Here is a 15,664-nt window from a genome sequence, read left to right as displayed (position 1 = left end):
TGGGAATAACCTACCCATGTATAATATTAGTATCATGAGAACTGTTATTTTTTAAATTAATAAATTTTGTTTAAAATATAAGAACCTTTTCAGAATACAAGACTTCAATAACCACATGAGGAATTTAAAGTCTTAAATACGCACTCAGATATTCATTGTCACACAGGTCTTCTATATATTTCTCCTACCTTCTCTAGGAAATATTTATTGTAGACTTTTTGTTCAGCACCATTTAGTGGTTAAATGAAAGTTGAACAGTTGGGTCTTAAATGCCTATTTGTAAAATGAGTTATGTACAAATGTAAAGACTTGTAATTTAATCTGTTTACTACATAGACGATACTAATTACTTAATAGTAGTCACACTGTCACTTTTCTATTTATGGTTTCTGTGGAGTTCAAAGTCAAACTATGGGCTATACTCATCTAATCTTACATATTTTAAGTGTTGCTGAAATCTATATCTGTTAATTGCATAATTGGACATAGATCCTGCTGGGTTAGAATAAATAAAATATGTTTTTGCAAAATCTATTTGAAATTTAGATCAAAGCTCTCCATTTTAGGAGTATCACTTTCCCCTTTTCCTCTTAATGATACTCTTTGCTGTTTAGGAAAAGGAAGTGTCTGTATGTAACACATCATATTTTGGGGAAAAAAAAGATTCCACGTTGAATTATATTAAAAAACTATTTTCTGTATCTGGGCTCATGAAAACAGCAAAGGAAGTGAATTTCTGTAGTCTTATCAGCTTAGGGGTGCATCTAGATCTCAGATATGTCATTTGGCTTGCTTAGCTCTAACCATTAGGACATGTCTCATAAGAAACTGAATTTTGGCTGCCATGTCACAGAGATGTGTCATCAAGACTACCCTGAGGTCAGGCAGCCTTCTGCCTGGTCATTTCCTCTGACCCATCTTAGTCTTGCCACTTAGCTGACTTGCCACATGCTGTTTGGGAACCCAGGTTTTTATGAATTCACATTATTGTAAGTTATCATCAACAACTCTTTGCAAATGCAGTTAGAGGTAAACTTCTGAGTCTTGCTTCTTGGTTTTCTAGTTGAGGAAACAAGTTAGAAGAAATTGTGCCTTTGTTTTGTCTGATGGCAAAAGAACTTCTGACTTCTGGTCTCTTCCTTTCTCCTATGTCTAAAAGTGACATGATATACAGGTAGCCCAAAGTAGTAGAAGAAAGGAAAGAGAAAATGGGGGATGGGAAGAAAGGGAAGGACGATAAAAGATGAAAATTTTTATGAGTATGTTCTGGAACACACTTCGGTCATTACACTAGTTTTATTCACATTGCTAGTGACATCCTCTCCTTTGATGTTTTAAAATTTATCTTTATTGAGGTCTTATTATGAGCCAAACACTATTCTACACATTTACATGCACTAATTCATTTTATTTCCCTAAGCAACTGCAACAGGAGGGACTATAATTCCTATATTACAGATTTGTAAACTGAGGAATACAGAAGCAGAGTGACTTGCCTACAGCTAGTCAGTCCTGGAGCTATCTGCAGAACCAGATGCAAACAGCAAGGAAACTCCTGCTTTGAGGTTCTGATGCATCTGTGCAGAGAAACCACTGAAGAGGAAATTTCTCTACACTTAGGATTTCAAACATTCAACATAATACCACAGTGCTAAATATAAAGAAGTGAAGAAGAGAAGATAAATTTGTTTTAAATTATTAGGGCTTGTGCTGATAAAACAAAGGGCTCAGACATGAACCTCTTACGTAGGACTACCAGGAGATGACTACTCTAAATCCAGGCAATGCAAGTTTGCTGGGCAGGCAACTTAAGCACCACAGTTTTATCATTGCTGTTAATGTGGTTTTCCCAAACAAAACAAAGCTTGATCTTTCTTTGACATGCATCATAGTTATAGATCTGGAAATTTCACTGTATATGAAGGCAGTGCAAAAATACTTTATAGGTAACGTAAGATGAGACTTTTCCACAGAAGGAATGGTGGGACATTCCAAAGCCATGCTGATGGATAACAAGCCTTTGTTGTATAGGCTGTCCCATGCATGTGGGATCTCTGTGATAACCGAGTTCTAGCATCAGTGTACACAGTATACTAGATCCTAAATCTAAACATTCTGATGACAAACATGCCCCCACACCAAACCACATCCACCAGGGGTGAACTGCTTCCAGTGAGAACCATTTAAGTTTGTCAGGTATCTCTGTGACTACTTCTATTGTGTCATTCCTTTGGGGGAATAGTTTATATCCATCAGGCAGAATAAGGCTAAGAAATTCAGAAAGCTGACATCTGCAACCTTCCTTTCCTTAATGGAATGCTCCAATCAATCAAGTTAACTGGCCATGACTGTTGAAAATTTGGGAGTCATTGTGTACCTCACTCTAATATGTCTGTCAGTGACACCGAATCAAATTGCATCCCCAAGTACTTGTTGTCATTTAGTACATGTATTTGAACTTCTCTGTGGAAGCTATGAAACTGATAACCACCTTCATCACAATTTCAGGGTAAAATACCATTCTGTGGCAGGTTGGCAAGGATTATCTCATTCAGTAAGCATTTGCTAGATACCACTTATGGGTCAGGTGAAGGGCTGGGAATATCAAGACAACTTTAAGTGCTGTTCTGACTCAAGGACACTCTGCATGGACTCAGACATGACTGCACAACATGTGATGTTATAGGTTATAAAGGTGACACATTATTTTTCCTGGTATAGAAGCTCACAGGCACATAGAGGAAGATTAACATAAATTGACCTGTGCCTTCATTATGTTACATAACCGCAATGATGGGGAAATGCAGAGTGCTCTGGAATTTCCTGGGAAGAGAACCTACCTGGTCCTGGAGGGGTTCAGATGAATCCCTTGAAGGGCTGGAAACTTGGGGGCTGAATGGGTTCTGAGGGAAGAAGACTGTGTGGAAGGAGGGAGACAGGAGAACTAGAAGTGAAGGGGAAGCATACTAGCCATACTAAAGAATTCATAACATTTCAGAAGGTATTCATGAGTGTGAAAAATAAGGAAACTGGATGACGTGGCTAGAGAAAGCAAAAGTGGGACTGTGAGCAGAGTCAGATCAGAGATCTTGAACACCATAGTAGTTTCCTATACCCCAAATGCAAAGGGTGAGCCTTGAAGGATTTTATAAGGAAGAGTGACTTGACACACCTTCATTTTAGAGACAGTAGACCTCAAGGACCAAATTACTTGAAATTTCCAAGAAGATGCTCTCCATAAACTACCACAACACCAAGATACAGTAGAAGCTTTTCTAATTAATGCTTTATCATAAAGAATGTGAGTCCTAATGTCTTCATACTAGGATGGTTTTGAAGATTAGAAGTGCTACCCATTGAGAGGTAATTAGACAAGATATGGGTAACATTCATTAAGTACTACAGGTGCCCAGTGCTACCTGAATTGTATCATTTAATCTTTACAACCCTTATGTAGAGGTGATTATCAAGTCTGTTTTGATGCTGAAAAAAATCAGAGAAATGAACACTGTGCTCAAAGCCAGGCAATAAAGAGCAAAGCTAAGATCTGAACCCAGTTGGTAGCCTTTGAAGGTCTACACTCTTTATGATACATACTAGAAGGCCTATTTTTTCCAGGGAAAAATCCAAACCTACTTTTCAGAAAATCGATTGGGGAAAAAAGGGATTACTTATCCTCATGTATATCCTATAAATAGATGGAAATTGTGATTTGAGTGGCACTATGAGAACATAGAGTTAACAGAAAGCATGGACAGAAGCAGTTGCTGTCAACCTTTCTTCCTTTGCACATGAGCAACTGGCAAGAACAGAAGATGATTTAGCATGGATTTTGGATGCACAGTGCTTGAGTTAGTTTTTTGTCTCTGCCACTTGTAAGTTGAGTAGCTTTGGACTGTTTATAATTCACAATTTATAAGATGTCTCTGTTTTTCATTTGCAATATGGAGATATTAATGGTACCTTTTTGCTTAGGTTTGTCTTGAGAAGCAAGAAGTTCCAGTCATGTCTCAAATCACATGCATTCTAGTAGGGAGGAGTCTCCGCCGCATCTAAGGATAAATAAGAGAAAATAGATGAAATGGACTCAAAAGAAAATGGCCCCAGGGTTTGACAGAGCTAGTTCTCTAATGTGCAGGCCTGCTGGGATACCCAGGCAACTTCCCATTTCTCCCCACCCCATGACCCCAACCTGGTTGGATACTCTTGGCCCATAAAATCATTTTATCACCTGCTCTGAATAGTACACTAATACAGTAAATTTACTTTAAAATGGTCATTCATTCCAAAGTCAATAGATGTATTTTTAATTATCTAAATGGGCAGATTGCTCCCTTTTATGTTTCCTACCTGTTTACTGTTATTATTTTAAGTTACTTCTCATGGTGAGTTTGCCAGACTGAATAAAATCCATAGGATATTTTCTCTCTAAAATAACTAAATGTTTTCCTGAAAATATATCCTATCATAGTAATGTGATACACTGCATTGGGTTGAGATTGATTTAACTTTGCAAAGTTAATAAAAAGTGTACTTGTATGTGTTCAGGAAAAATAAGAATTTACAGGCATATTAAATGATTAAGGGAACAAACTTCTCCCTATTTTTACATGTACATGACTATGTTAAGTTGAAGTTAAACTTTAAGTTATAAATGATATTATGACAGGGTGCTTACTTGAATTGCTAGTTACATTGTGTGTAGTCGACATAAAAACTGAACGGTAATATTCCACATCCTCCAACAGTTTTTATTAACTTACTAGTGAAATTATGCAGGTTTGGGAGCTCTTTCTCCATGAAAATGAGAGGTGCTGTGTTACTGAAATGGAAACTTTTGGTTAGAAATGCCATAAACATAGAAAAATAAACTTTAAATGGGGATGATATATTGAATTTATGGGACTATATTTCAAGTTTGTTCTTTCTTTTTGGTCATTTTAGAAAGTATCCTGACCTATTCCGTCAGTTATAAAGTGTTTATTTCATGGGGAATGGAGCTGAATGTGAAAATCACTTGATATAATTGTATGTTGTTTTGCTGTAGATTTTCACAGGGGACCCGCACCAAGTCCTGGTCTGAGAATTTGGGGAAGGGACATAGGGTACCAGACAGCTACATACACATGCTGCTTTGCTGGAATAAAACCAGCTCCTGAGATTGCCCACCCTATCGCCTCTAGGAACTAATACTATTCTAGCAGTTGACTCAATTGTAACTTCAGTTTTTTCCCTCTGTCCCAATGATACTCACTTTTGATAGAGCTGTTAGCATTTCTGATGTTTCCTGTACTTTTGTTTCATATGGCAAATTGTATTATTTTTTGGTTAGTTCCTTCAAATATTATTTGACTAAGTTTGATCACTGTCTCATGAATCTGAAAAAAGGTAATGGGTTTAAATAACAAATACATCCAACATGAAAGGTTAGAGCTAGCAGTTGATGTGCAGGCTGATTTAAATGGCATGGGTACAATGCCTGGAGGCTTCTGACTGAAGAATAGAAATATAGTAATTTTATTTAAAAATTCGGTGGTATTTAACTATTAAGTCTAGCCCTCTTACCAAACTGGAGTTACCAAACTCCACTTCATGTCTCAGTTAGGCGGATTAAAATGAAGCACTTTTTCGTATACAATATGTGTTTGGATGTTTACAACTAGGGCTGTAAATAAATAAATAAATAAAACTAAAACACTTAAATGGATATTTTCTCAGTCTGCATAGCTTTGAATGCTCAATAAAGCAAGAATTTCTAAAACCAACAATTTATTTTACGTAATGGTAAAGTTTATTTTATTTTGAGTAACAATTAGAGGACAAAATATTTAAAATTTGCAGTTTAAAACATGCATATTCACAAAAGGCCAATGACACTTAACACTGCAAAGAACTGAATATTACCAACTGTGATAACTATTTATAAAATACAGTGCATTGAACATTGAAATAAACAAACTTGAGAAAACTACTAAAATCACAGAATCAATACTCTCCACTGATATGCAGCTTCACAACTTCTACAGCAGTTTCAGCACGAATGGTTTCTCATGGAGCTGAAAATACTATATTATCTTTAATGCAAACTGCAATTTTCCATAGTAGCTGCCTTCCAAGGCTTTTCTTAACCTAATAAATTTGAAAATGTGAAAAATGAAGCTTGAAGTAGTTAAGCAAACAACAAACAGTATTTACTGCATTTATGGCTTCTATTCTAGACCCACTAAACATAAAACCATTTATTTTTCTTTACATTCTGCTCACATCTTTTGCAAAAGCAGATTTATCTGTGGAAAATTGTTGTTAATTCAAAGTAAGCAAGTATGAAATCTAACTTTTTTCCTACTTAAGGGAGATTTATTTGCTGAGAAGTTTTGTGAGCTTTATTAAGAAAAGTTCTTAGAGGTAAGCTAAACAAAAGTTTCAATAAAATGTGTTCAAATTTGTTTTTAAGATAATTCACTTATTAAGAAAAACTTGTATAGAGGACCAATTAATTGTCCGTGGAATATTGAATTCCAGGTAGGCCATGATAGAATTTTATAAGGCAGAAATAAACATCAAGATTTACAGCAATAACCATGCATTGGCCTGGACCACTCTAAATATTAATTCATGCAAACCATAAACCTATCAAAAACACAGCTGCTGTCATACAGAAAATAAATCAAGAGGAAAAATGGAAAACATTTATTTCCTTTCCTTCAAAATGTAACTTACATTCCATTTTAATAGCTGTTGAAGGTTAATTAAAATGTAGCAAAGTATAACTAAGTTCCACCAGTGACTTCATTTATTTTACTGTGAGAAAAATCAGACTAGGATCTTTGAGAAGCATTATAGAAATGTTCATCATTAAAAAGCATCTATTAGGCACCAAACTGCATGTGTTATGTTAAATCATTTACAAAAAGAATTTCATAGACCTGGTCTGTTGATGTGAGTGAGGTGGACATTTTCTTGATGAATTCTGTAGATGATTAAAAGATTAGAGATTTATTTGATGAAATAAGTTTTAAAACCAGGAACTAACATGAGGCAACCGTACAAAAATAAAAACAAATGGTTATTTAACCTTATAATAACTATGACATTGGTATCAATAATTTAAAAACTATAAATATTCAATCTATTACTTTCAGACTACTGTTCATTTCTTGAAAGCATATTTCAGCTACAGGTTATAAGTTATACACAGTGTAAAAAGGCAGAGCAAATTATGTGACTTTCACATGGTTATTTAGAATGCTGAACTGTGAAATTAAGATAAAAATTTAACATTGATTTCTTGAATTCATTTTCCCCTGAAAATTAAAAGGAATCACTGATTCTAGGTACTGATCATACAATTCATATGAATGGCTAATATTAATGAGCAGCTAGATGCTTACCTGTCTTGACTAAAGAAAGTTGTCTATTAACTTTGCAAACCTGCTGATGCAGGTTCCCATTAGACATAAAATAGGAGGGAGGAGAAGTGCACAGCACATCGATCAGTCAAAATTTACTATGTTCCTGAGAAACACCATTTTCTGCTAATAACTTCTACCATAGAGCATCTTTCTGGGAAGGAGTCACCATATTTTTATAAACATATGTAAAACACCTAGAAAGTTCATGCTCAATATCACTGCGTACTAGTCAACATTAGAGAAGCAATTCTCAGCTTTTCACTGAGAAATGCTTTGGAGCATTTTCTGAATTGTAAACATTGCAAAGCAAGGACACATTTACCAGGGTCCCTACAAGTGACTTTTTAGTCGAAGAGTAATGTGTCCTTTATTTCAGAAAATATGTTAAAAGTCACTTTGACTGTTTATTTTATTTCTAGTAAAACCATGTTACTTCCCCCCCCCCCCCTTGAGGAGGGTTTAGGAAAAATCACAAGCTTTCTCTAATTTAACACTATAAAGTCACTGCAATTGCAATGTTAATTTTCAGTGTTACCAAGGAAGCCATTCTCTGTTGCTACCCCTAACTCCCACCCAAGAAGTACAGAGATTGGCTTACTGCTGATAATTCAAAAATAAGACCATGGGACAAAAAGGCAAAAAATCAGTCCTATTTTGGTCAAATACATTAAATTACTCTAGGAGTTTCTACTCACATTTAAGAGTTCCACAGAAACAATCCAGGTTTCAAGAAATAGACTTTTATTTTTCATAAGTCAGAATACTCATACCTATGACAGTCATAACAATTTGATATTAAAATTTTGGAAAAGGATGCCATTGATGAAGCAAGGGGGAAATACAAGCACCTACAAAGGGTTTCTCTGGAGGGAGGGATGTACCTCATTCTTTTTTTGTTATTTTTGGAGAGATTGACCCCAACTATCATCATGGAGATGCAGGAAAACATGCTCTGAATATCCATTTGGTATTTCAAAGTTTGAAGATAACTTTGACTCTTACACCTGTGGTTTTTCTAGATGTTTTGATTCATGATTCTCTTAATCTAAACCCCAAGTGGGAAGGTCAGAGAAGTAAAACACCCAACTCCTTGCCTCTTTAGTTAGCATTATTTAAATGTGTTGGAACCTCTCTTATTTGTAGAAAATTGGGGAGGCATGCTTGTAAACATACCCATAAATGATACTTGCCTAATTTTAAATCTGTTGATAGACTGAGAAAAGGGATGAAAAGAACGTGAAATTATTAAACTCAATGAATGGCCTGAAAAATCATCTCCTCAATTTTAGTTGACTTACTATTTTTTAAAAGAGGAAGTTTTACCAATTTTGCTGGTAAGTCCACTTAAAGGCAAACAGGCTTTTGAATAAAAGGCAAAAAGTTTGCTTCAGTCTCTGAAGTGCATCTGAAACTAGAATTCCTTTTTTAAATGAAAGCATTATTTTAAAAATAGTATAGAAAACTAGCTGTGGTTTTTCAACAGCCCCTTCACCATTTTTTTGTCAGTAGCAAAATAGGCATCTTCAGATGTCTTGGAAATGCAGAAAATAAACTGAACATACATATTAAAACATCAGTGAAACCTACTTGTGATGAAAAGTGTTCCTTGTAGAGTTATAGGCTTGAGTAAATATGTGTTTTTAAAATGGGGAAAATATACTACTTATTTGTCCCAATTAGCAGCGTGTGACTAAATTCAGGAGCTGCTTGACAAGTGAACTGTGAAGTAATTATCAGTCTTAGGTGTGGGGGCAGTCACCTTAACATGGGGTGTATTAGATAATGCAGCAGGCATCTGTGGGGAGACAACTGGGAAGAACCAAGACATTGTACAGAAGCGGAGCCCACATACATTACAAAAGCCCATGCACTTATCTGCCACGGTAGTCCCAACATCTCCACAGAAGCATTGGAAATCCCACAAAAATACTTAAACATATTTTTCTTGATAGGAATCTCTAAGATACAATGATATCACTCAATCTACAGTAGAATCCAAATTTTTAGAAAAGTCTAAATGGCATGAAACCTCATCAGAAATGACTGAGACACAAATACAGTTTTAAAAATCAGTATCATAATAACAAATTCACATCACCATATGTGCTCTCTCACTTTAACAAACAAGACAAACAAGAAAGAAGCGTTGTAAGGCCAAAGGTGCAACATCACAGATTTTAGTAGCAAATGCCGTGAAATACTCATTTTTGCAAACCACTCTTACATTTGAAAAGTCGAGCATGCAGATCTTACAGCAGAACTGGAAGTAAACTTTCTTTTAAATTTCTGGGCAAATGACTACTGAAGAGAAATACATATATTGAACTTCTTTGGCAAACATTTATCAAGACAATTTTTGACACAAACAATAGTAATGTCTTGCTTAGAAATTTTGCTCAGTAAGGTGAGTCAGTTTCTTAAGAATGCTGGTTTCTTTTCAGCATATCCTGAAATCTAATTCTGGATATCAAGAGTCCCTTCCCCTGTTACCATTTTAGAGTTTTTGAATCATCTTCTGTGGTCTACCCAATACATCGATCATTACATTTTCAGAGTGATGGCATAAGAATACTGACCTAGTCTCAATTTACGGAAGTATTTTCAGTTTCTGTTTATAAAGACTTAGCAGATACTCTGAAAAACTGGAGAGAGATGGTATTACAGTATCGCTGCACAGTGCTTATGTCTATAATACACACGAATCTGAATATCAGTCAACTCGATGAGCTCGGATCCACTTTTCCTCCTTGCACCAGGCTGGAAATGGTTGGCAGATTCCCGGAATACCTGGGAGTGATCCTTAGAGACTTAGCAGAGCCTGCCTGGCAGCTTCTCCCCATCACCACTCACTGGGTCTCTGCTTTGTGGTATCATAGGCTCTGATCACTTCTGACTGTGAAACAATGCCATTTTCATCTTGAGAGAAGGCATAGCCATCTGTAAGTTAAAGAAAACATAGACATTCTCACCACAAAGTCCCTGGAAATCTCTGCTCTTTTGGTGGCACTTATTTTCTAACTCGAGGAACAAATGCTCCTTCCTACCTTCCAGGGCATGAAGACACTCATTTTGATTTCTGGAAAAGGTACAGACTCAATTGCAAAATGAAGAGTGGGGTGAATATGGGATGTCTACAGCTCCTGAGGTGAAGGAATGGGCAGGTGCGTCTATTGCTCTCAATTTTCTGGTGGGTTTCTCAATCCAAACCATCTCATTTCTATTACTGGAGGGGGGGCTTGTAGGTCAATGGGCACATGCATTTCCGCAGAGTTCAGGTTGTTGAGAGGTAAGAATAAAATTGGGGAGGATACACATGTAACTGCAGATGGTGGAAAAGTGGTCTCTTCTCTCAGATAACATTCACTTTGGCTCTCGTCACCTATAAATAAGCTCATGTGTGCACCAACATGGTTGGAGTGGGCATGGAGTTAAGAAACAAGAGAATCACATCTCTAGAAAAGGTCTCTTGAAGTATAAAGAGCCAGAGCATCAAACCTGAGTATATATAAGTGAAGATAAATTATATGTGGGAACAACATGAAACAAAAGATATATTCCTAACGCAATTACATTTACTACAGGGTTTTATATATATTTTTTAGATCCTTGAAATGTTAAGAGGGGGGATACCTAATAACTTCTTCCAACTCTAAATATTCATAAATATTTTTGAAGGGGCGAATATATGTTTCACTGTGCTGTATGAAAGTTGAAAAGTTTTTGCAAAGTTATTCAAGTGAAAAGATAACAAGATAGAGGCAGCTTTTAAGAGTCAAGATTTATTTTACTTGTTCTTTTCAAAATTTAAAGAAACAAGGGGCATATGGAAATAATAATTGTTTTTCTTTAAGTGAAACAGCAAGATTTTGCATTGCTCCATCTTCTCTACTAAAAGTGAGATGCTGTGGTCAGAGGATTCACTAAACATTTGTTATGTGCATTGTTTGTTTCAAATAAGCAAAGCTTGTTTTGGGTGTCCATTCTAAACAGCCAATATTCTTCCAGTCAAAACACTGATCTCACAGATGCTATGGAGCTGTGGCCGAAAATTTATCTAAAACTAAGACTCCAAATACTTACGGAGCAGGTTCTGTTGCAGTGACTCAGATCGGTACAAGTTCACATGGTTCTTCTTGAAGACGTTCTTGAGTAGCTGAGCTCTCTCTGTCAGGCTGCAGGGTAGATACATATATATGGATTTGGGGAGACCCCGGTGTGCCCAGAGGTCCACCAAAGAGTGACAGATTTAAATAAACATTGCTTGAAAAGTCAGTAGCCTAGTGATTCTCTTTACTCCATCTTATGAGATGGTAAATTAGATTTCAAGTATTTTATATATATATTTTTCTTTTCTTTTGGTTAATTTATTTTTACATCATCATTTTGTTCATTTTTTCATCTCAGCTGTAATCCCCATGGACTTCCCACCACCAATTCACCCTTGTGCCATCACCATAGTCCTGTGAACCTTTCCTACTCCATTTTCAATCCCATTCCCCTCTCCACCCTCGTAAAATGTCTCTGGTATATAGATGTTCATTGTTTTTCATTTTTTTTTTTACATATTTTTGAAGAACTCTTCTCCCACTGTGAGGATAGCTTTGGCTTCAATAATTCATCAAAAGATGAATTATTGGACATAATTGTATGATGTAGTTAATAAAACAATACAAAATTTTCCAATAGTCCTATTAAATTCTAATTTCTTTGTTGACTTACTGCATGTATTCTAAGTATGATGCTTTTTTTTCCCAATTTATAAGTTTATTTTTACATCATTTTGTACATTTTTTTTCCATCTTAATTGTAATCCCCGCAGGTTTCCCATCACCAAGTCACCCGTGTGCCATCACCATAATCCCGTGCACTTCCCTCCTCACCCCCCCATTTTTGATCCCATTCCCCACTCCACCCCTGCAAAATGTCTCTGGTATATGGTTGTTCATTATTTTTGTTATTTTCTCGCCTGGTCCATTATACTCCTGCTATGAGTGAAACCATCTGGCATTTTTCTTTCTCTTTCTGGCTTATCTTACTAAGCATGATCTTTTCCAGCTCCATCCACATTGCTGCAAAAGACATGTGTTTCTCTTTTTTGGTTGCTGAGTAATATTCCATTGTATATATGTACCACATCTTTTTAATCCAGTCATCTACTTTTGGGCATTTGGGCTGTTTCCATGTTTTTCCAATTGTAAATAAAGCAGCAATAAACATGGGGGTGAAGGTATCTTTTTCAATCAGCTAAGTATGATGCTTTTTGACAAAAATTAATATTGTATCTTTTTTGTATTTTGTGCACATTTTGGATATAAAATATTATTTTAGTTATTCAAAGAAATCTTAAAAATAACACAAGAAAGATATTTTGTAGACTTTTCAATTAAAAAAATTCCATTACTACTCTGGTATGTTACAAAGTATGCTCCTTAATAACATTTTAAAATAAAAAAAAACCTAATAATTATGTAAAATAATTATGTAAGGTAAACTAAAAAGGAGAAATATTGTTCAATACAACTTTTAACATAATTTCACATACACAAATCCATGTAATTAATTATGTAAGTTCTTTTTTTAAGCTAATGGTGCTTTTATTCTACTATGCTAGTAGTACTATTATTTGATGATGACAGATAACATTGTACTATTAACATGCATCAGGATTTGTTCTATTAGATGGTAAGTGCTATACATGTAAATTCACTACTATAAGTTTCATTTTCAAGATAAAGAAGGCGGGGCATAGAGAATTTAAGTAACTTGTCAGGAAGGATATCACCAGTTAACAGCAAACCCTGAATGTTCAGCTCAAGTCCGTTCTCTTAACTTCATAATATACAACTGCACTGTATAGATAAACACTAAAACTGAGTTGGAGTGAAAAATACAGGTTTCCTAGTAAAGCCAGACGATGTGCTTCTGCCCCCATCAATTAAATATGAATAAAAATTATAAAGAGATCTAAAACTACTATTATCACTTAATTGTTAATTGCACTCTTAGAAACATGAGATTAAGACGATCTCTCAGACATGCACAGGTATTTGGTGGAGGATGAATGGAGGATATGCACATATGGAAGAGCAAAAAGTAACCCCAATAATTAAAATAAAAAAATTTTAAAAAGAAGATATCTTAGGTTCTTTCTAGTTCTCAAATTCTCCCTGACTTTCATACTAAATCGTTAGGCTATAACCAAATTCAATCTCTTTAGCCACATTGGAACAAAGAACCATCAGACTTTTCCTTGTTATATATTGAAATAATTTAGGTCCTCCCCCAAACTTTTAATTACCCATATAATCATGCCAGAGTCTAGAAAGTCTAGCCAGGATGTCTTTAGAAGCATGGAGGTTCTCTAGTGCCCTCTCTAGGTTAATACCAGCTGCTAACGACAGCCATTATTTTTAGCCTCCTAATGGACCCACTTTGCCTCACTTTAAACTTTTTTTAAAAATGGAACCAAACACATAAATTATATTTCTTTTGTTGTGGGTTCCTTCAGTCAACAGTGCTCTTAAAGGTTCACCCCATATCAACAGCTCATTCTTTTTTTTATTGTGATGCAGGCATTCTATTCTGCAGAAGGATATTTAAGGTGTACCTAATTTGGGACCTCTCTGACTAATGGTGATATAAATTCTCACACAAAATATCTCTTGGATAATTATGTAACTTCTAAAGCATACTACAAGAAATAAAGCATTTTTTTTTCTTACTGCACACAGACACTGTCACACATACTGGGAATTCAAATATTTGACAAGTATATGAATCTGAATAATAATTCTGGAATGAACTTTTAAACATCATCAATCCATCAAGTCACACCATTTCTTCACTGGTTGACTTGTAAAACTTCACTATCAAAGAACATAATATGAATAAAAAATGAATAACTAACCCACAAGTACTACAACAAATTTTTATGTAATCTTATTTTAATCATTGGAACTGACTCAGTTGAAAAATTTCCATCTTGCATTTTTTTCCACTGCAAAAGATTTAGTTCAATTGCTGTATGTCAGAATTCCATATTTTGCCAAATTTTTAAACTCTTAAAATGGAGCAATTTTTTATCATCTACAAAAAAGGATCCTCTGTAAAATGAACTCATTGCAACTGCACAACTGCACAAACATTTAGGCTGTTGCTGAAGTAAAATATTTAGAAATGTTGACACTTGTAGGAATCTTCCACTCATTTTTAAAGTCTGGGGTGTTAACTGGCACTTAGTAGACATACTTTATTGTCAATGGGAATTAGCTACATTAAGACAAGAAAGTTAATTAATCTAAAACCAGTGGTTCTGCAAAAAGCTGTAAAACTTGTTTTTGTTACTGAAATAAACAGGGAGAATGAGAATAACTTTTTTCAGAGTTACTCTTACAATGATCTAATATTACAGATCCCAGGACCCTGAGGGACTCTAAATATATAACTGCTTTGAGGAACTCAGCAGCTTTAACAGCAGGTGGTCTGCTGTTGCTAGCAGAACCTTGGGGATGGGATGCTGGGAAGTCTCTGGTATTTAAAATTGAAAGATTACAGGGATGAGAGGATAGTAAGGTACCACTATGCAGCTTCCAGCCTTTTTATTTTTAAGATTTATTTTTTATATATTTATGCATACAAGAACTGGTGTGTAGGCCAGAGGTGTGAGGGATGAGAGAATGGGGAACAGAACAGGCGGATCTACTGTAATACACTGCTGAGGGGGGCAACGGGGGAGACGGGAGAGGTCTGCTGTGCCATGTGGGACGTGGGATAGCTTTCACACCAGTGGTCAAACTAAACTCCTACCTCAGTGGCTGACTATAGCTTGATAGTTGAGACTATCAAGCCAACAGGAGGTCCCAGGCTGGCCCACTGAAATGCATAATACTTTAATATGAAACTTCAAAATGTTAAATATGAGAATTTTATCTTTCATAAGATGTCAAATGAAATATGTAAGATAATGTAATTTTGTTTTATAAGGGTTCATAAAAGGCTATGCTTTCACTTAACTATATCACATCAAGTTAATGTCCAGCATTAAAAAAAAAAAAACAACACACAAAGCAACAAGAAAGTTGCTTTTCTTGGAAAAGGAATGCACTGCTAAAGAGTATGGGCTTCCAGGTCAGCTATTTCCCTTTAATTCTGAGTCTGTTACTTATTCTTTAGGCAAATCTTTCATTTCATCTGCAGCAGGAGGGCTGTTCCTAACACTCAGGCTGAGGATTCAGAGAGCTGCAAGCTCTGGG

The 15,664-nt window shown here is 35.5% G+C and overlaps 1 protein-coding gene across 2 annotated transcripts in view; it reads right to left on the bottom strand.

The window, feature by feature from the left end:
• Window positions 1-7,851: 7,851 nt before the first annotated feature.
• ATP8A1 (ATPase, aminophospholipid transporter (APLT), class I, type 8A, member 1) overlaps window positions 7,852-15,664 on the bottom strand; it is a 207,502-nt gene continuing 199,689 nt past the window's right edge. For both annotated transcript variants that reach the window (XM_004681324.2, XM_004681323.2), the window contains exons 36-37: window positions 11,493-11,584; window positions 7,852-10,349 (exon numbers count right to left, since the gene is read on the bottom strand). In XM_004681324.2, the coding sequence (XP_004681381.2) occupies window positions 10,252-10,349; window positions 11,493-11,584 (190 nt within the window). In that variant the 3' untranslated portion in view covers window positions 7,852-10,251. The remainder of the gene's footprint in view (window positions 10,350-11,492; window positions 11,585-15,664) is intronic.

Source organism: Condylura cristata, unplaced genomic scaffold (assembly GCF_000260355.1).
Source record: "Condylura cristata isolate star-nosed mole 26May11 unplaced genomic scaffold, ConCri1.0 scaffold00012, whole genome shotgun sequence".
In the NCBI taxonomy this organism is placed as follows: Eukaryota; Metazoa; Chordata; class Mammalia; order Eulipotyphla; family Talpidae; genus Condylura; species Condylura cristata.
Note: the sequence above shows the minus strand (reverse complement) of the source record. Positions and strands in the feature narration are given on the sequence as shown.